The following is a 22,622-nucleotide window of genomic DNA, read 5'->3' as shown; positions in this document are numbered from 1 at the left end:
GTTAGTTTGTTTTTGTCGTCCACCTTACCTTCCGAATTGTTTTAGTATCATACTAATATATATTTTTCTGCTTATTTAAGAATTTAAAGTTTTTCTACCTATACCATATTCAACTCCAAAAGGCAGGCTATATTACGTGTCATACAGGTCAGCTATTTATGTTCGACTACGCGGGCGAAGCCGCATGTAAAAACAAGTATTATTTTTTTAATATTTCCAAGTAGGATAGTAAGCTGAACGAGCACACCGTGACCGCGAGGACCTCGTGTCTTGTGAGCAAAGCGCTAACGCGTTTAATTAGCGCTTTCCACGCTCCAGCGACACTGTCTCCGGGGAGTTTGCCTTTTTTACTCGAGTTTTGTAGAAATATGAATAAGAGGTGTGTGGTAAAAATAAATGGGGATTATTTAAATGTATTTGTACTTGCTAGTTAAAAATTTCACTTTTTAATTGTAGATTTCGTGGCGCAACGGCGACTGTAAACGTTACCGCTGTGTGTTCGATTACCATTCGAGGGAATAATTTAATTTTTGAGTATCTTAGCATTAGGTTCCTTTTCACTACATTAATATATTTTTTGTAGAAAAAGTCTATTTTTAATGATTATAAATGCTCTTTTTAAGCGCAATTAATACAAAATCACATAGTCACTAATTCATATTTACATATAAATGCTCCAACAACAAAACAAGGACAAATAGTACAATGTTTGTTTTTGTACACATGTTTATATTTAAATCATTAATTAATCATCAATTTCGGAGGAACTCTGATTAATTAACCTAAAAAGGAAAAATGAACAGGAAAATGAACAGGCCGTTGTGGCGCAGCGGCACTAGGGTGTGACTGTAACGCGACGGTTGTGTATTCGATCCCCATTCGAGGAAGTGAAATATTTATTTACGTTTATATTTCCATTTCTTCGCTCTGGTGTCGAGGTAAAGCGCGGCGTTGAGTTCTGCCACTCAACACGCAATGCTACCAGAATTCGGCAGAAAGTGGGGAACGAAGTGTCTTAACACTAGGTTCCCTCTGCCTACGTTGCTGTGTGCGGAATACGTGAAGTTGAACAGGAAAATATACACATTGCTATTAAACACAAATCAGAATCCAGGTACCGGGCAGGTTGAGGAAACGGAGTGTCAAGATAAGACGCTCACTTACCGCAGTGCTGGTATGGCGGAACTCAACACCACATTTTGATGAACATTCTCTAGAGTGAGAATCCAACCCACAAACATCGCATTTACAGCCATCATATTCCATAAACAACAACAATAATTGAAGTACGGGAAACCACCTGCATAAAGCTAAATGATACCTAGATAGGTAACGACTCGTAAATGGCGACAAATCTATGGTGATAAACCATCGCCCACGACGCCCGCGACGCCCGCGACGCCCACGACGCCCGCGACGCACGCGCGCTGCACTATTTACAAATAGACATGACGTGCCGTACCGTACTACTACGTACGTACGTGTACTTGATTTGATTAACGCCGTATAGTGTTAAACACTCTATTCCCATATGACCGCTCAAATTTCGAAACATTACCTCTTCGCTCCTTCCTCGCTCTGAAAACAAGACAAAGCGAAAAAGACTGGGGTGTCGTTAAATTAAGTTTCCCCCGCCTACCCTATTCTATACGAGACAAATGTGAATAAAGAAATGGAAATTTTACAGGAAACCACTTAAATATATATTAGAATCATAATCATAAATGTAGACAGACATTAGATAACGAGTAGGTTACGCCGGCGACCATCAACACCAATTGTACAACATTATTCCATCAAAGTTACTCGTCAGCGCCGAATTTAGTTGCGCCAGTCACTGCCAAGGCTCCCTCCCACCGACTCACATATTACCATATTTGCCTTTCGATGATCGTGTCAACTTATATAAGCATTCTATAATAACTAAATCGTGTAATGACGCTTAAATAGTATATGGATTGAATTTGTTCTATTGACGGCGTCTCACACGTCGCAGGTAGCTGCGCGATCAGGGGCTTTGCCTCATTACCAGAGCAAACAAATGAAAATATTCAATATTTCGTTTCTTCGAGTATCAAGGAGAATTGACAACCTGTCGCATGCTCGTGCCTCTGCGCCACCACAGGACTGATGTTGTTTTTAGGAATTATTTGTAATTCATATATTTTAAATATCTTTTTATATAATTACTAGCTTATTACCTACGACTTCATCCGCGTGGTCAAATAGAAGAGTTCCATATGACTTATGGAATATTCATAGTGATTTTCGATGTTTTTCATATTCTAAGGTGTTAAAATAGTACCTTTGAACCCGCTAGCAGGTGTTTGTTTAGGATCTCTCCACTACCTGCCCGGCTCCGGTCGTTCACACGCGTGCATACATTTACATACATTTTGATTTCGTGTTAATTACTCGGAATGTTTCTGAGATATGTATATTTTATTATTTAACTTTAAATTTCCGGTTTTTTCTTTTCTCTTGATTTTAATTATTGCATTGGATTCTTCATTAGCTCACAATGCTGATTACTAATATGTGAACTCGCGTACTTTTGATTATGTTTTTTTGTAAAAAAATATTTTTTTAGTTCGAATTAATATTTCTTGAGGTTAGCGTCTCTAAACGAACTCTTTAGTTTTATAATTTTAAAAAGTTTGTCTTATAGGTGTACCTAACCTTGCAAAAAAAAATATTTTATTTAGAGTGTATACAGTATCCTACTTATAGCAGAGTAGGCAGAGGAACCTAGTGAAAAGATAACGGAGACACGCTTCCTCTTGTTGTATCAGATTGAAAAAGTAAAAATATTAATTTTTTCGAATAGAAATCGAATCGACAACTGTTGCCTTACAGTCAGACGGTCTGGCGCGATGTCACTACAGCCTCAAACAAGTAGAGATGAAAATTCATTCTTCATTTTATTGAAGTAATCTTGTAGGTGTAGGCGCGGCGAGCACCACCCTGCTCACTCGCGGTCTGTACCGCGTCCTGCGCGTGCGCAGTTTTACAATAAACTCGTGTTTTGTCGTTTAGTGGATATTTTGGTAAGTGTTTGGACTTTTGTTAGTGATATTGGTATTACAATATTTATGTAAATTTTATTGTATATTTATACTTTTTGTTTTACACATCGCTAGTGTCGTGTAAGAAGGCGAGAAGAACGTAGCGTCTAATGACGTTCATAATATTGATTTTTTAAAGTGTATAATGGCGCGCTTTGATAAAATAAACAGGGAAATATGTTTTAATGTAAGCGTTGTTTCGGCGAACCCACAAGTTACCTACATATTTTAAAGTTAACTCATTTAAAATTGCACAAAGCAACCTTATAGCAGCTATTTTTTTTTCTGCAGAGGAGTAAATTTAGTGTTAATCTTTTCCCACTTTCTGCCTTTTTCAAACACAGCGGAGAAATGAAAGTATTGTAAATGTGATAATTACTTCGAGCGAGGATCGAAACTACAACTATTTACTAACATTTACCGGCGGCTTTGCCATAATCGTAGTCAAATAAAAATAATCTATATAAATGATAAATGGAAAAGAAAGTTACAATTCGAATTAGTAGTTTCAACGTTTTGCAATCTTAACCAGACTAACTCTTCAGCTTTATAATATAGATACATATATATTTAAGCTTGAGCATATTTTTTAATGACTCGATAATATCTAGACAACCCAGGTCCAGGTCTCGATTACAACTTGTTTGAAACACTACATTACTCGCACGACCGCTATTAAAGTAAAAGCTTAATTGGACGAGCAATCAAATTAAATATAAATTGATTGTGAATAATATTTATTATCACAAATCTACAATCTACATAAAAAAAAAATTGTGCTCTCAACTAGTCCGTTGCTTCTTGGTCTAAAATTTACTGAAGTATCATTGGTAGGGTCCTTGTAGAACAACTCTAAGAGAGGATTTCCTGAAATTCCTAATTAACTAATTATTATTATGAGCACTTTTCGGCACAATGGTGGTAGTGGGTTCTATTCCCAATCGGGGGAATTAATGATTATTATTTCACCGCCCACTACTAAACGCGTTAATATCAAGAGCCACTGATTCGAATTGAAAAAAAAAATTATGACCTGAACACGGGAGGTATACACTCGTTCTTAATAAGACTAAGAAAATACTTAAGTATATTTTGAATATAAAAGTGAAACAAACGAAACGAAAGGAACAATATAGTCCAAGTCCTTAGAAGTGAAACAAAAGTTGACGCAAGCGCCTCCTACATCCACATTGACACGATCGGTTCTCCATAATTGCTGTCTGCCACACGGTCTCATGTCTGATGTCATTTGCAAAAATAAGTAAATAAAAATTAACGCGAACCGACCGACGACGACGCCTTGACACAAATTGTTAGTACACGAATGTACATTATTTCTTATTCATTTATTACCTTTTATCCGTATATGCATTTACGTGTTATACATTTTTTCACTGTTTTTCTATAAGTATAAGTGGCTGGTGGTTGGATGTGGGATTGATCCCATGAATGTATTCTTTCCATTTTCCCGACTTGGCAAGACAACGAGCAAAGTTGAGTTCCACCACTCAACACGAAATGAAACTGAGCAGTGCGTCGGGAGAGGAGTGTCTCTTCATGAAGTTCCCTTTGCCTGCTATGCGAAGATGAAGCTGCTTAGTTTTCATTATACAAAGCAAGGAGGAGAAAAATACTAAAAAATCAATATTCTTTGACTCGCAAACGTATTAATTAGACAAACAAACAAACAACTACAATTCAAAGAACAATAATATTACTTAAATTATTATTGGAATCATTAGTATAGATAAATGCAGACGATGACGCCACTGCACTAAATGAGCCAGTCAATATGAATAAGGTTTTATTTAGCTGTGGGATGACGGACTAATGACTTCATTTTATATCATTTTATTAATAATAATAATCGTTGTTAGATAACTATAATGTGACAGAGTGAGTATAGATGTATGTTAGACAGCTTACTGTAGTCCAGTTATTACTTATTAGTGGGATGTTTTAAGGAACTCTTCGCGCGCCAGTACTTACTTGGTCGGTTTTATTTTCATAAATATAATCAGCTTGCGCCACGCCTGGCCTCAATTGCAATAATATAACGTTTAGATCCCTTATAATTCAAAAATATTTAACTTTTTTTATTAAAAGCTCAAAAGATAACTTACTTCATCCATGCGATAACGATAAAAGGAATGTGGTGACTCACTCCACCGTGCGTTAAATAATGTCCTATAACGACACATAATGTACTTTTTCATATATTATTTAATTTTATGTACACACTGTCTGGATCATCTTAAAGAAGTTATTTTAAAGAATTCAATGATATTTTCTCAGCAAAAGTACTTTGAGAGCCGGCCGTGGCTTCTTGTACAACTGACACTGCTTACATATTTATTATACGAGTACTAAACTACTTGTAACAGCATAATTTGATAAAAACTATATTGTTTTTTATATGTTGAATCATGTATAGGTTGGTTCCAATATCGTAATTGATGAACTGGGATATGAAAATAATTAATTTCCCCGAGCGGGAATCGAACCGTTGTGTTTGCAGTAAGACGGCACGACGGTCCTAGCTTCCGCTTTACATGTTATTCAAACAAGAAAGACTTAGTACAGAGATCAAATTCAAATATTGCTTTTAAAAATGGTTGACGTTTAATAATATTTTGAATAGTCGAGTTGATATTCGGTTGTAATGTAGTTGGTTGTAACACGATCGGTCGTTCTCATAACATCCTTTAACGGACGATTTGAAGTTGTAAGTTAACAGAACTAATGGTTTTAAACTTTTACTAATATCTTTTATACATAAGTAAAATGCCTTTTATGTGTGAAATAATTATAAATTAAATTTTAATGACGATAATGATTCACGACGCAATTTCCATCTCTGATTGCATAAAAAGTGGCGTTAGGTTCCGCCAATATCTCCAAAATGAGCAAATTCTACAGAATGGAGAGGTCTAAACTAGTGTTGCTGCTTAGCTTAGAACTAAAACTGGAAACCTCCATGCTTTTTTACGTATAGCGGGTAGGCACTCCGTTCATCACGCACTGGTCGATTTTCGAGACATTGTGTTGAGCTGCGGAACTAAATGATGTTCTTTGTCTGACCACAGCGAGGAAATAAAAATAATTAATTAAACCACGTGAGCATCGAACCCACATCCGTCATATTTCACCTAGTCTAATGGACTGTACAAAGATATATGTGTAGTCCAATTTAGAATATATTTAAAAAAGGCATTCCCAGATCCTTCTAGAGGTGAAGGTATAAAATATTCGCAAATGTTGGTGTTAGGCATTACACAAATAAACCTGACCGACCGGTCCAGGGCTGCGGCGAATCATCCTTTCAATATTTAAATATGTTTTTCATATATTCTCCTCTTGTTTAAGGATACTGTATTTACTAACCGACACGATGGGAAGTCGACGCTTGTGGGAGACAATTTTCGCTTGGGGTGAACATTTTAATTTTCTCACTCTGTTTACAAGACCAAGAACGGCGTTGAGTACCTGGCGGTACTTCAATACGACATGTCTTAATACTAGGTCCCCTCTAACCTACCTTGCTGTATGTGGAAGAGTACGTGAAGTTGCTTAAAGATTTTTCTGTGCTATAGAATAGTATCCATTCAGACTTAAAAGTATGCTTTTGAGACCATATTCTCTCTCAATTCCGGCGGTTAGCGGTTACAGGATAGCCAATATATGTTAAGTTTCTACTTCAACTGTTAAGGTTCATTGTTTGGTTTATACGACGATTTAAAAGAGCTTGTAAAAATATATTTGACCAAGAATATTTTGATTTTGAAATGATATATAAAATACTTAAAATAGCAACCCTGCGGCGCAGACCCTCAACCAGTTTCTCGCCGGCTAAAGCCCCACGTCCATACGACTACAATTAGGTGGAGTCAGGCGCTGCAGGGTTAAATTATTCCGATCGTCCACCATAAATACTTCACATTCATAAATCGCTGAATAAAAAGAATATTTTAAGAGAACATTGCGTTTATATCATCGAGAATTGTAGTGTTTGATGTTTTAACTGGAAGTTATGGATTTTCAACTGTTTATAACTGTATAAGTAGTTTCCTGCTACTCTGTTCGTTGACTTTTGGACGTACAGTCATTTCACGCATTTTTTCCCGTTCCCGTTGGAAGTTCAAGAAATTCTTTCTTATACCTACACAAGTGCCAGAATTCAACAATTAAAGTCCAGTAGTGTATAGTCTGCGTTGTCTTTCAGTCTCAATGTTACGATAAACCACTAAACCATAACGACTCTACCACGGTGATACCGAGTTCGAATACATAACGTGAGTGTTTATTATCAAAACTTGTAGGTACATCGACGTCACAAAAACCTACAATCTACCTATTGGGCGGTCAGGAAATAAAAACAAATTATTCATTAATTCTACTTGTGTCTTTACAATCTTACTCCTGGTGTATGCGAAATGAGTTTGAAAGGTATTTATATATGTATTTATATGTAAGTTTGTTTTTACATTTTTTATGTGTTATTCATACATTTAGGAAAGAAAAATACTTATTTAGAAACGTATAAAAAAATTACTACTTAAATATCCCGTTTAAAATTTTAATTCGTTTTCTAAATAAGTATTTTAATGATACATTACTCTTCTCTTAATTTTTGGTTATTTTTTTACTGTATTCCGTATAGCAGATCATGTAGAAGAAAACTTATTATTAAAAAAAAGGTTTGGCACACTTCGTACCCCATGCACTGCCCAATTCTAGAGACATTGTACGTCGAGTGCCGGCACTCAAAGCGAAATAAAGAAAAGGATAGAAAGAAACTAAACTACAAATTTTGTCCAAACTCCTAAAGCCCGAGTCTATCAAAATCTCTTTCTTACATAATAAAAATATGAGCATGAAGTAACGAGCCCCCAAATATCGCCAAGAGCCGATAGTCTACCAAACGCACCTCAGGTATCATAGAAGTCTATGAACGATTTTAAACGGCTCTCGCACCAGACATTCCTTTCCTCCTAGCCTGTTGGAATTATGTTAATGTAAGAACAATTATTATAATACATCTAGAACACGCATAGCTACTTTGTTTTGGTTGTTATTATTTTTAATGCAAAATTCTTCGTAATCAATCTTTACGTTATACAATTCTGGTTTTTATATTGAAGCCGGACCTGGTGCAGGGGTAATAGGCGTAGGGCGAGGTGGCTGTTAACGCGACAGTTTAGGAGTTTGATTTCCACCCGAGGATATGAATGACTTAATACTTTCAATTCCTCACTCTGGAAACGAGACGAAAATAACGTTCAGTTCCGCCACTCAACACGGATTGTCTCAATAATTCTGCGGATAATTTGGAACTGAAGTGCCTTAATAGAAACGGAGTGTTTTAACTCTAGGGAACCCTGGTTCCCTCTGTCTACCCTGTTAAATGCGGGATATAGCGTAAAGTTAAAAAAACTAGCATTTACATGCGGCTTAGCCTGCATGGTGACATGGAAATAATCATCCAAGTTAACTACGGCCGTAGATACAGCAGGGCTCATATCGAAACGATTAACGTAAGTTATAATTATAGCCTATATCCATTTATCGAGAAAGGTTATAACCTTCCTCGATAAATGGACTAAAAAAAAACCAACACGAACCAGCGCTTCCTCAGATTAGCGTGATTAACCTCTTCAGCTTTTTGAGAGCTTTTTGGATTAGGATTTTGCCGAAACGAATTAAGTGAACCGGTAACTTATCTATAAAAATAATTTCACGTGAAAACCGAATCTATAATCATCCCAAATACATTTAAATACTTAACTGTGCCATGACGGTTCTTTTATCATCATAGTAAGGCCAAATTTGTAGTTTGTTGTCAACCTTTGTTTTATTTTAGCGACACTAAACTGACGTAACTGACATACCTTATACCTTTGCATGCCTTCCCCTTGGTTGACTTACAACTTGCTTACCTCTATGTTAAAGCTTATCTAGTCTGCTTTTTATCCGATAATACATTTATTAAATATGGATTTTAAAAATGTATCGTCGTAAAATCCACAAAATCTATTAATATAATATAATCTATTTAAATCAGTTTCAACATTTCTATCGAACTTAAAATTATCATATACATATATAGTGTCAAGAACATACTAACATTGCCATAAAATAATAGATTTATTCAACGGTCTTAAAGAAGCGCGGGTTCAAACCCTGATACCTACTTTAAAAATTTTATACGTTTTCTAAAAAAGTATAAATTTACTTTACAAAAAACCGTAAATAGAGTAACCCCGCATACTCGACAGTCGACGCCCGTATGTATTCGTGTACATATATTCTGTTAACGAAACATAACACCGTGAGATATACGCTACGGCTTGAAACTATGATAATGAGAATTAATGAGATAGTTTCGTATTTATTTAAACATACCTACAAATAGATATAATATGAAATGTTGATGATTGTCAAGGTCGCAGGAAGCCGCTGGATACATTTATGTTTGTCCTGGCTAATTTTCGGAAATGCAGAACCGATTTTTATGGAACTCTCATTGAAAAAGAGAGACAGTAGGCAAACAACATAATATAGACGACTTTTTGTCCCGAAATGCCCGCGAGATCGGAATTCACGCGAGGAACATGTAGTTTAGTGGGTGTATTTTTTAGTTTATCTTTGAATGTGCGTGGCCTAGCTTTCGACGACCAAAAAGTATAGTAAAAAGTAATTTATTTAGTCGTTCTTCACTATTTGTTTAAAGAAAGACTTTGATTCCATTTATGTATATGTTTTTACGTAATTCGCGGTCAAACATGTTCAAATAAGGGTAAATGGATCATTACTATAGTGAGCATGTTACTTTGCCTTACTAATGTATCAGGAAGAATTGAATTTATATTTATCTCAACTAATTTTACATTTTCTTAGTAAAGTAGTAAAGTTATTAACAGTTTCTTAGTGGATCTTAATTTAATAAGTGTCTGCCCTGTAGATGTGATATATTTAAAAATTTATCAAGAGCGAGTCGGACTCGCCTATTGAGGGTTCCGAATCAACTATTCAATCTAGGGGTCACATGCTAGCCTCAGGTAAACAGGAAAAAATCTAGAACAATTTTAGTGCCATCAAAAGTTGACGTAACCACGGTATATACATGTATGACGCGTTCGTGAGGCGGAATAAATGACCATACATACGTTCTGTAGGTGTTAAGTGTCTCTTTTATCCTTTAAACACTCTTTTACGTCCAACTCCTGCGCAGTCGTAAATCTTTGTGATTTATGCCGATATTTTAATAGTAATGATAGATAAAGACTGGTGTAGAATAAAACATGTAGTTTATAGTGGCCTTATATGTATTTATCCTGTTTCCCAAGAGTTATCATATATACTGATAGTATTATAATGATAGATAGATGATCGTAGCTCGGGATCAGACCTCCGTTCTCACTCGAAAAATTTTCTGGTTACTAAGTGTCGAATACAAAACACTCTTGGACTGTCTTGGAGCTCTGACCACTGCGGCTTAGTGGTCGTTCTTATTAGGTGTATTAGGTTAGGTCTTCGTCTTCGTTCTTGAACGCTTATTACTACTTATTTGTTGTAAGCATCTTTGAACAATGATTTTTACTAATGTTCTTATACCTAAAGATTAATACTAAGAGTCATTATTAAATAATAATTTAGAAAGAGATTATATTGAAGATTTTTCTCAAAAAAAAAATTAGAATCCCCTACTATGGGTTTCAACCAACTCGCCTGTCATTAATAGCTAATTATTTCTGTGTTTTGTGCCCCTCTAAATGGGTACCGGATCCAAATGGACGTCAAAAGAAAGCATGTTACAGAAAGCCATCAGTTTTCACCTTCATTTCCCATGGATTGCACCAAATTCCCATATCCGGAGACTTGAAGTCGAATCTAGAATGATTTCGTGATCCGCGTCTTAATGTTTAAAGAACATTGTGGGTACAGTGAAAGTCTTTAATGCTATAGGTAGGTAGTGCTAGGTCTATGGGTAGCAAGTGATTTATCTTGTTTTGCTATTCATAAAAAATATTTATGGGACTTTATTATTTCCTACATTCTATCAAAATCCTGTCCGAACTCGATCAAAAAAAAATTATTATTCACAGACATGTTATCATTTTCCTTATTAATTAGTATTATTTTAATTAATAGGAGTCGCGAGCGATGTTTTGCAAATTTTTACTTTCACTAATTGCATATTAAAGTAATTTTCCTTATCCATTTCTTGGTAGAAATTCTTGTACTTTGGTCAAATTAGTACTCATACAGCTGCACGCGTTATCTTGCGTTTCAGCACGACGCAGAGAAGTAACTCCGGTTTCCGCTTTCTCGTGCGTGTTAAATGGCGGAACTCAACGCCGCGAATCATCAAAGCATTTAGTGAAAATGTTACAAAATCTATCTTTACGCATGAGTTTTTATGGGGTAGTCAGATTCAGAGGCAGATTTAGCTCTCAAAAACGAATTGGAGTATGAGTTCACTTTCTCGTAATAATGGTTACTATCAAGTTTCACAGTTGCAATATCTTCATTTATATGTTATACCGTCTACCTCAATAAACCGTGAAGCTATATGAAAACCAAAAAGCTTATCATAATTTAGTTGGATTTGTGCCCACAACGAAGTCTTAAAGAAACTCTGTTTCCCCTACTCTCCGCTGAATTTTCGGCACATTGACTGGCAGCATTTACCGCCATAATTTGTCTTGTTACCAGAGCACAGCGAGAAACTAAAAATAAATTGATTCAAATTCCCACGACTGGAAATCGAACTCACTACTGCGTTTACAGTCAAACGGCCTCTTTAACCATTTTGAAGATACTAACTTCGAAAATAAGTATGAGTACATAATATACGTACAAAAAATTGTAAGCCACATCTATATATAGTCGATAAGTTTACAAACAAACCCAACCTCGCACATCAATCATTGACCTCTAACGTGAAACAAATGAGCACTTTCGTTAACCAGCGCTAAGTACCTAGTTGGGTTGCTGATAACGACCGGTTGACGCGTGACTTGTGATTTCATTGAGTGCTGACCGTTAAGAGCGTAAAGAAACAAATATTCTTAACACTTGTGGCATTTTTCTGCTTTGTGTTCAGAAAAAATATCATTATTCGTTTCTAACTAACTAACTTTTAAAAAGGAAGGTCCTTTTTAAATCATCTCTATTCCTCGTTCTGTTACGAAAACAACGCACGGTGTCTAGTTCCGTCACACAATGTCTCAAATATTCGACTGTGTGCACATCGAATGAACCGAAGCCGAATGGACTGAGTGTCTTCATTCTCTGTCTTCCTAGCCATATGTGGGATACAGCGTAAAGCTAAAAATCAAAATGAAACATCTAAATGAAATAGGGGCACAAGCGTGCAACTATAAACTCGACAGGTTGTAGATTCGATACTTACTCGAGGAAATGGAATATTTAATATTTTCATTTCCTGGCTCTGGAATTGATTTCCGTCACCCTATGCGGAATTCGGCGGAGTGTTTACATGGTAATAGTGTCTCAACACTACGTTTCGTCTGCCTATCCTGCTACATTCGTGACACAGTGTAAATTAAAAAAAATCTGGATATGATATTCGTAAGGCATCCTTAATAAAATAATGTTCTATAAAAATTGTGTTCAGTAGTTACTTTATTTATCTTAAAAAGGGATTGGTTCACGTTTTTAATTTCGTAACTTTAGTCACAATTTTTGGTATGAGTCAAGCAAGGGGCGCGAGCAGCGGACTGCCTTTCAACCTTCGAATGACCTAGCAATTAAGTCGAAAGCACTTAAGTGATGCAACTTTAACTAAATATATTGGAATTTATTTGTTACTTGGGATTTCTTAACAGGCAAATGTTCTTGAACACTTGCGCTTATACCTAAACTGGGTTAGGGAGACGGTCAGTTCTTCATTGTAGATAATATCTAGTCGTACTAGTATACGCATACGGTATCGGTAAAGTAAGCCCACACACATTATAAAAATTAAAAATACTTTAAAGTTTAGATAATCATATTCTAAAGTAAAACAGCCAGTTACTATTACATCAGGAATATCGACGAGAGCGAAGGCGGTGTTTAGTTCAACGTCAAGTGTTATAAATGTCCAATCGACTTCGACAATCGTGTAGAGTTGTTATATTGCTATTATTTACAAGAAGGCGCTTTAGTTGATATTACTGACTGTATTGTCTTTAAATAGGTGCGGCAATAATGTCGTCCGTAATTCTATTACAAGTAAAAAGCTGAAACAAGCCCCAGCTGTCACGGATCCTTGTAAACTAAAAACGACTTGGAGACACATACATACGTAATATGCAAGTACTAGTATTAGTATTCCTTATACAGCGTTTGGGGACAAGGGCGTTTCGATATGGTCACTGGTGCGCCATATGGTCGGCCGACACCACCTAGAATGGGCAGAATGTGATTTTCTCAATAAAAAATAATCCTTTTTGGGCAGTGTTAGTGATTGAGATTGACAGCTATTGCGTTACAGCTGTCAGTTTAAATATTTGAACTGAAGTAAACTTATATGTAGAACAGTGTACCCGCTATTACACACTGACCGCAACTACACAAATGTTACACTCAGTAAAGGGGAGCTGACGTTGAAATTATAAAATGAACTTGTATTTCATTCTATTGCATGAAATATACACTTCTTATTAGTATTAGCAGATATTTGTTAGTTTTAGAAAAAAATATTACCTCCATTTAAATAACCATATACCGAACATGGAAAACCTTTGATTTTGTCTTCCAATCAGGCTTGTGTGTAACAAGTTTAAAAATATATTAAATAAGTGAATATAAAAATATTACTAAATGTTATCTTCCTGTAGTATTATAATTTTGAAATAGAAAATCTAACCGCTATAATTATATTGTCTCTTCATTTTCAGGATGTCTGAAGGAGACGTGTCCCTTATCCAAGACGAGGACGTGCTGCGCCGCATGGTGAGTGCCACTTACACTCAATAGGATCGTATGAAACTTATAGCAACAATATAATATACTTAACCCTATAGAGCACGATTTTTTGTTCATTTCATTTTATTTGTGCACGATTAAAAATATATACAGAGTGGAAGAGGCAGCGCTCCTTTTACTGAAACTGTATATAGGGTAAAATATATCAAACCCAGAATTAAAAAAATTAATCAAGGTACCTCAACAGTTTGGACGTAGGATTTTTTTTCATTTCACGGTTTTTATCCACACCTGTATTTCGTGTCACACACACATACGTATGCAACGTTGCCGCTTTGACAGGTAAGTGTGTGCGTGCCTATGTTATACTTTACAAATGGCGTTTTATTTTAAAACGATAATTTTATTATTTATTTTGTTTGAAAAAGTAACTTTTTCATTTTTGAGAATTATTTTTTCCGAATTATATTAGGCTTTTATAGAGTAGTTAAAGCTGTGATTTCATTTAAAGTGGTGCTGACAATTCCACCCTGTATATGTACATATGTTTGCTATAAATAGTTAGGGAAAAATAATAAAAATCAAGTTTGGAGAAAATACATTTTATTTGGTTCCCGATAAGGTACACTGGGGAAAAATCAGAGACTCGGATTTTTCTAGAGAGACTTTAGTTTCACTTTTGTTAGAAATAACAATGCTCACAGAAGTCGATGATGAAATTTTAAATTCTCGTCTTCACATTATAATTGCTATCGCTATCTATGCAAAACTAGTGATATTACTTTATCAATACACACATATACGTTTCCCTTTCCAAATTCGACAAATGTCCATATCAATTTTAATATACATATGAGTAAGAACCAATTTTACAGCTTGAGGTGAGTTTACTCGAGTTTTTCAGTAAGAAATATATAAAGACATTTTAAATGCTTTGTTGGTATTCGGGAGCTACCCATACATGAGTCCAATGATATACAAATTATTGTAATTTCTTTCAATTTCCAGTGGCAGCAGACTGAAGATTTTTCTCGAAAGAAGGAAATTCGGGCGCACATGTATAGACTAAGGGAGGAGCGTTTGCGCAACCTTTATTCACCAGAACCTGGAGTCGAAACTAAAGGTAAGTTCTTGGTTGAGAAAAGATTAAACTGTTGTGCTAATTACATCATGTATTTATTGAAAAAAATCTGTACATCTTCAAAACGTTCTACGAGTACTTATAACAAAGAAGTAAACAACGGGAAAAACAAAAAACGAAAGTATAATTAATACTTATTTCGGTATTTAAAAATATGAAAATAAAATATAATGTAGCATTCATAATCGTGCGTTATATTGGCCCCTCCCTGCAGGTTGTGAATTCTCATCCACGCAAGGTCATGTGAAGTCATTCGCTGACCAGAGCTTCCAATCCATGAAGAGCAAGGAAGTTCGAGACGCGGGCTCCCCGCCCAAGGAGTTCACTTACAGAGGCCAAGGTTCTTAAAGTCACCTGCCATCGATTACTCTAACCGAACTAATACCATTAACCAATAACGCATTTAACTCTTTATTTGCTATTTTTCCAATTTTTTAAACATTTTTCAGATCTCAAGGAGCTTTCTAATGCTGGATGGAACGTCGAAACTGAGAACAGAACCACTGATGATGGTCATACACAGGTTAAGTCAGTTCATGCTAACATTGAAGGTCGCTACGATGTTGACGGCGGTCATGGTCAATTTGCAGCCGTCGATCACAATAAACAAGCATTCACCGAGTATGAGGACGGAAATACTAGTCTTAAACGTAACGAAAATATTTCGAATACTGCAGCGCATGAACAAGTTATACAAAAAACAAATGATGGTACTCGATTTTCGTCGACAAAGAGTTCAACTAGTTCTTCATCTAAATTCGAGCAAATTTCTTCCAAACAAGAAAATGTGCCATATAGTGTGACTGATGACAATGACCTTCCTTTGCGGAAAACATTTAATAACAATCAATATGATAGTAACCGTAACGAAAATATAACATCGAATAAATGCACAAGGACAACTGATTCTGAACAAACTTTGACAGATTTTGATCACAGTGAATTAGTATCTAGGAAAATTGAATATCCCGATGAGAACACAAAAGTTATTGTAGAGACTAGGTGCCGTCCTGATGGTACTCGAGTTACAAGCACTAGGCGAGAGTTTCGTGCTCCTACTGTCCAAACAAGTCATTCTGAACATTCAGAGCACTCTTACCAATCTAGATCACAAAATAAATTTTCTACTCATTCTTCATCTGAGAAACGTACACATGTTAATGAATCATCGTCAAAAATCGTTCGTAATCTTTATGATGGCAATATAGTAGATTCTCAAAAAATAATTGATGATTTTGATTTTCAGAAAGTCAAAGAAATTGACTCTAAGAATAATGAAAATGATAACTATATTGACAATAATAAATACTCCTTAAAACAAACATATGAAAATAATTTGAATTCGGAAGATACTCACCATGTATCGCATATTGACGATAATGTTCAACACAACAGTTATAAAGTGACCAAATCTGTACATGATGTAAACGAAAATAAATATAATTCTACTCAAAACAATGATAATGACCAAAAACATAATGCTCACAAGACGCAGTATGTCCAAGATAATGAAGATCGTTCGTATAATATTAACAAAAGTGATCTTTCTATGAAGGACAATGAGACACGAACACACAATGTGGTTCGTGAAGATGTCGTTGTTGAATCAAAAACTAACCAATATCAGTCGACTTATCAAACTGACTTTTCTCAGAAAAAAATAAGCAATGATTGGAGTGCTGCACAACAAGCATGGGCTAGCACTCTTCGTTCTGATACACCAACTAGACCTTCCACAAGGGCCTCATCTCCTGGAAGTAAAACTTTCAAGTCAAGTGATTCATCCCTAAGAAGTAGTGTAAGTCCGGATAAAACTAATAGAAAGCCTTCCAGCCGTGGTGGTAGCCCAAGCAAATTAGATAGAAGTTCTCCAACTCGTACCATTTCTGAAAAATATTCTAGTACACACTCTTCTTCCACGATAATAGAAACGACGAAAAAATCTCGACCAGTAAGCCCCGAAAAATCTTTACAACACGACCGTCAACCAAGAACAAGTATAAGTCCGGAAAAAATGTCTCATACTGTTAAGAAATCAAGTCCAAGTCCAAATAGATCAAGGTATGACACAACACCATACAATTATGATAGGTCTAATTCACCTACTAAACTAAAAGATAAATCAATTTCACCAGAACGATTAAATCCTATTTTAAAGTCCAAGGAGAAATCAAATTCACCCCAAAGATTACCTTTAAATCCTGACAAAGAAGAACTAATTCTTCCCCAAAACGGCATTAATTCTGCCCCAAAAAGGCATCCTGGCTTTGAGTGCTCCAAGCAAGATCATCAATCTAACGATGAGTTGCCTCTAAAACATCATGATTCTGACTTAACGTACGAAAATCCAAAACCCGTTAACGTAGTTCAAAGGAAACCAAGCCTAAGTCCTGACCGCAAAAATAGAAATCAAAAACCGTCTTCCCCAACGAGAAGTGCTACAGAACCTATAAAAAGACAAGTTCAAGAGTCATCACCTATTAAACCTTCACTATATGAAACGAAAGCAACCCCTGCAAGTCAGCCTGGCTATATGAGACCTACTGCATCGTGTAAACCGAAGTCTACAACCGAAGAGTTACCAAGTGAGTTGAATAAACCCAAGTCTTCAACTGAAGATCTACCGTCACAAAATATTAATATACCAGCTGAGACCTCTACTAAAAATACGGAACCTCAGGACCGTAAAATTGTACATAAAATTAAAGAAGACCATTATAAATTTATTGACGAGGAAACAAAAATGTTCTCCCGAACAGACGTTCATCATAATAAATTAACAGAAACTGAAAGAACTCATAATAAATATCCTAAAAATCGGCCGTCGAGCCCCGACAAAACTTTAAATGTTTCAAGTAAAAATAGTCCTAATAGAGAAATATTAAACAAAAATAAACCATCAAACTTGATTGAACATATTCCGGGATCTCGCGTATCCCCAACAAGAAATATATCCCCAACCAATCATGTAACAGACACAAGTATTCCTTCCTCTTCAACGAATACAAAAGATGTATTAAGATCACAGAAAAGCCCATCACCGATAATACAAAGACAATCTTCAACTGATCCTCGTAATGAATTTCATAAGTCTTCATCTCCTACAAAAGAAGTCTCAAAAAGAAATAAAGAAAATTTTGAAGACACACCTGCTTTCATTCCAAAAGAAGAAAGTAATACAGTACCTGATAATACCCCTCTTCGTAAACGTACCCCATCACCAATAAAGAACATAAAAAATCCTAACAACAAACAAATAATTTCAGAAGATAATGCCACTTTTAATTCATCGAAAACTATAAAAAGGACTGATAATGTAGAAGAAGAATTCAATAATATCTCAATGAATAATGATAAACAACCAAGAAAAAGTGATTCTCCTAAAAGGGAGACTTCACCGCTCAAAACAAAATCCACTAACAGTAGAAAAGATAATATACATTTTACAGACACACTGATACATCAGTATACTGACAAAAAGGATACACAGAGAGATAGATCCCCCAATGATTGTAGTCAACAACCTTTAAATAAATCTCCTCGAAATAGCGTGTCTCCAGCTAAATCAGTTGTTCGTGAAACTAAATTTAAACAGATGTCTGATTTTATTGATACAGAAAAAAATAATGAAGAAATTAATAAGCGCACTTTAAAAGATCGGCCTAGACAATTAATTACACCTTCTACAAGTCCAACACGGAAACCTAAATACTCTGAAAATACAATATCTTCAGGGCAAAGTTCCCCAACAACATCTGTTAGTGGATTTGAATACTTTCCAGCCTGTAAAGACAAAAAAGTTGTGACCGACTTAGATGAACAAGAATCATACACAGAAAATGAAGAAAGCACTAGGAATGAAAGAAGCAAGCAAATAAATAATCAAATTTCAATCAAAAATCCTTGTAGATCGCCATCACCAGAGAAACGTCCAACAAAGGAAACGCTTCCAAGAAAAAGTTCATTGAAGAAAACTTCTAATACCCAGATGTCCCCTACAGAAAAACCACCTTCTAGTTTTCTTATTTCTCCTAATGTAGAAACAAAAGAATTTACCGATCATAAAGTCACTATCCAAGATCATCCTATAAAAGAGACCGGAAAACCCATCAAATCAAAGCCTCCATTTGAGAGACGTGAAACTTATGAAGAAAGATGCCGCAAAATTCTTGGTATGATTGAGACAGACACAACGGAATCGGAAGATACAATAGATTACACTATAAAAAAATCCAATATACCGACAAGTGAATGCAGTTCACCAAGTGTATCGCCTTGTCGTAGCCCTTCTCCCACTGAAAAAGCATCAAATAATGAAATTAAAAAAGAAAATACTGATAAAAAATATAAAGATGATTTAAAAAATAATTCTAACAACCGCAACGTCAGTAAAATTCCAACAAGGGAATCATCACCTAATAAACCCCACGATTCTGTTGAACACAAACAGGAATCACATACAGCTGCATTGAAAAATATATCTTTAGTCACATCAAACATAAAAAAAGAAGATAAGGACATATCTCATGAAGAATCTATACATATCTACAAGATTATCGATAAAATTGATGAAGCAGATAACAGCCGTAAACCTGCTGAAAAGCCTAAACTTAATAGTGTAAAAGAATCAGAAAAATTTATTCCGGAAAAACATCTAAACAGTCCAAGAGATCAACTTAAAGTACTTAATACCAAAACTTCTGAGGTTAAAATTATACCATCAATGGAGCACGATGTACAGCATGCCACTGAAAGTATAATGGAGGATAACATTAATGAAAATACTGATGATCAAATATCATGTGATAAAACCCTATTGTCTCCACAACATAAAACTTCAGTAAAACAAAAGGAAATCAATCATTTAACTGATGAATTTATTGTATCAGAAAAAGAAAAAGAAGTACTGAATAGAGTTCAAAAATCTCTACGAAAGCTATCACCGGATCGAAAAGAAAAATCTCCCATTCGCGAATATAACCCTTCTAAATCAGCTACTCTCCGTGACTTAGAAATAATTCCGAAACCTGACGAAACTGAAGATGTTACAACGCAAGAAGTGTCAGAAATATTTAAAACTTCCAAAAACATTATTAATGAACATGTCAACTTAATAGTAAAACCAAAATATGATGGAAAGGTTAAGGAACAAAAAACTTTAAGTAAGCCTCCTTCACGAAACGTATCACCGACGAAAAAAAATCATAGCGCATCTCCAATACAGTCGAGAAGTATTTCCCCAAAAAAACCAATTTCACCAACAGAACGACCTCAATCTCCATTAACGCCTAAAGTAAGTGGCATCAAGCCAAGAGAAACTTTATCTTCTCATATTCGCAAGCCCTCACCAAGTACATCATTACACACAAAATTAGAACCTTCATATGTAGATAGTAAAAAGAACACTACAGTTGCTACTAAGCATACAAATCACTCGAAGACAGTGCCCAATAAGTTGCTATCATCTAAAACCATTCAAGGAACTAATAATAAATCTATAGACCAAGAGTCAAAACGAATATCCATCATAAAAACTAAAGATGTAATTCGTAAAGATAATGAATCAAAAGTATCTCGAAGTATAAGTGATGTTACAACAAAATCGAAAAAGACTTCCCCTCAAAGAATTAAATCAAAACCCGAAATTCAAGTAAGTGATGTTACAACTGGGAAAGTAACCAAGCAGATCAATACTAATGCAAAAAATCAAAAGATTTCTCCAAATCAACCTCACACAAAATTACCAACAAGTAAACCAAAATCCGCTACTGCGCTTAATACATCAACAGATGATGATGACATAATAATTGATGTTCAACAAGCAAAATCTTCGCGCGAGAACTCGCCGGATCGCATTTGTCCAACCCCAGTGGGATTTGCGGAAGATGTAGGAACACCAAGATTCCCAGATGAAGTAAATGAACCAGATGATGAATATCAAAAAAGAAGTCATCAAATTATACACGAAGCTGAAACCATTGTAGATGATATTGTGGAAATTGATGAAGATGACGAACTATTTGTGAGAAAAACAGATTTTAATGAATATGTAGAGGTAGATGAAAGCTTAAATAAAGTGTCTAAGACTACAAATAAATATGAAGATACGTTACGTTTCAAAGATACTGAAAAGAAAGACCACTCTGACTTTTTAAATGAAAATTTAAAAACAGATGATTGCTTATTATCAGTTTCTGAAAAAGTTAATAAGTTTGCAAAGGGACCTACTAATACAGAAGTCCGTAAGAGCCCATCTCGAAATATTATTGAAGAGTTTGACAAGCATACATCATATCAAGATGATTATACTAAATTAAGTGTGAATGATAAAGCCCACTTATTTATAGAAACAGCAGAAAATGTAAAAGCAACAAAATCTAAGCCCAAACAAAAAGTAGAGCGCCCTAGTTTTAACGATATAGATGAAACATTAAAAAGTGACGACTGTTTACTTAGTGTTTCTGACAAAGTCAATAAATTTGTAAAAACAGCTGAACAATTTTTAAATGAAACCCATGAAGTTGAAGAGAAAGAAAAGAAAATTATAGAGGAACATGAAAAGATTATGAAAAAAATCGTAGGAAATATTGATGATACCACAATAAAATCACATGACGAAAATTATGCTTACAATGATAATACTTCTAGTACGAATACCGATAATGATAATAGACAAAGCTCTTTAACAAAAGAAACTGTTTCATCTTATGCGAAAATCAAGGACCCGGTACAACCTAGCATTAAAACTACTGAAAAACCTGCAGTAAGAATAACAACGTTACGAAGTAGCGATGCAGTGAAGAAAGCTAAAGCATTATTTGAAAATATTTCATCTACTACCCCATATAAAGTTTCCGATATATCTCATACAAAAGTTTCTAAATCAACAGATACACACAAAAAAAATACTAAAAATAATCCCAAAAACATGATTTCCTTAGAAAATAATTCTCAGTCAATTAAAGAAACGGAAAAGATAAAAGTTTCTACTTTTAATACCAATAAAGAAACTTTAAATGAAACCGAATATAAACCTTACTGTGAGAAAGACCGAAACAGCCCAGCTCATTTGAGACCACATTCACCTGAAGTTATCAAATTAAAATCTTCATCGAGTGATAAAATTGAGCATACTAACGATTCGTCCAATCCAAATTTGTCAATAATTGAAAAACCTCTAGATAAAATTCCGGGCTATCAGCGTCCCACAAAAACTAGTCAAAATAAGGAAGAAAGTAAAATTGTAGAAGAAACAGAATTAAAAAGCAGAAGAGGAAGCGGAAAATTTGGTGTAGAGCTTCGTAGAACTAGTACTGAAAGATCAACTCCTACAAATGAGCGTCGCCGTAGTAGTGTTGAACACCATCAGCCCTGCATTGAAGATATTTTTGACTTAGACCTCCTGGAACAAATGGTGAGTAAATATGTATATATTTTGATAGTAGTTCATATATATTTATTGATTTCAATTTACAATTGTA

General features: G+C 35.1%; 1 protein-coding gene across 6 annotated transcripts in view; it reads left to right on the top strand.

Moving 5' to 3' along the window:
* The window catches only part of LOC146534201 (uncharacterized), a 60,667-nt gene that overhangs the window by 8,060 nt on the left and 29,985 nt on the right, over positions 1-22,622 (top strand). For 3 of the 6 annotated variants that reach the window (XM_085195402.1, XM_085195401.1, XM_085195397.1), the window contains exons 2-5: positions 13,973-14,027; positions 15,009-15,123; positions 15,356-15,481; positions 15,591-22,555. In XM_085195402.1, the coding sequence (XP_085051528.1) occupies positions 13,974-14,027; positions 15,009-15,123; positions 15,356-15,481; positions 15,591-22,555 (7,260 nt within the window). In that variant the 5' untranslated portion in view covers position 13,973. Of the gene's footprint in view, positions 1-2,917; positions 3,048-13,972; positions 14,028-15,008; positions 15,124-15,355; positions 15,482-15,590; positions 22,556-22,622 lie in introns of those variants that run through there. The other 3 variants (XM_085195398.1, XM_085195400.1, XM_085195399.1) reach the window with 3 other exon arrangements.

The sequence above is a fragment of the Heliconius melpomene genome, chromosome 12 (genome assembly GCF_056956725.1).
Source record: "Heliconius melpomene rosina isolate 202511_hmr_F chromosome 12, ASM5695672v1, whole genome shotgun sequence".
Lineage (NCBI taxonomy): Eukaryota > Metazoa > Arthropoda > Insecta > Lepidoptera > Nymphalidae > Heliconius > Heliconius melpomene.
This window is presented reverse-complemented; position numbering and strand designations above follow the sequence as displayed.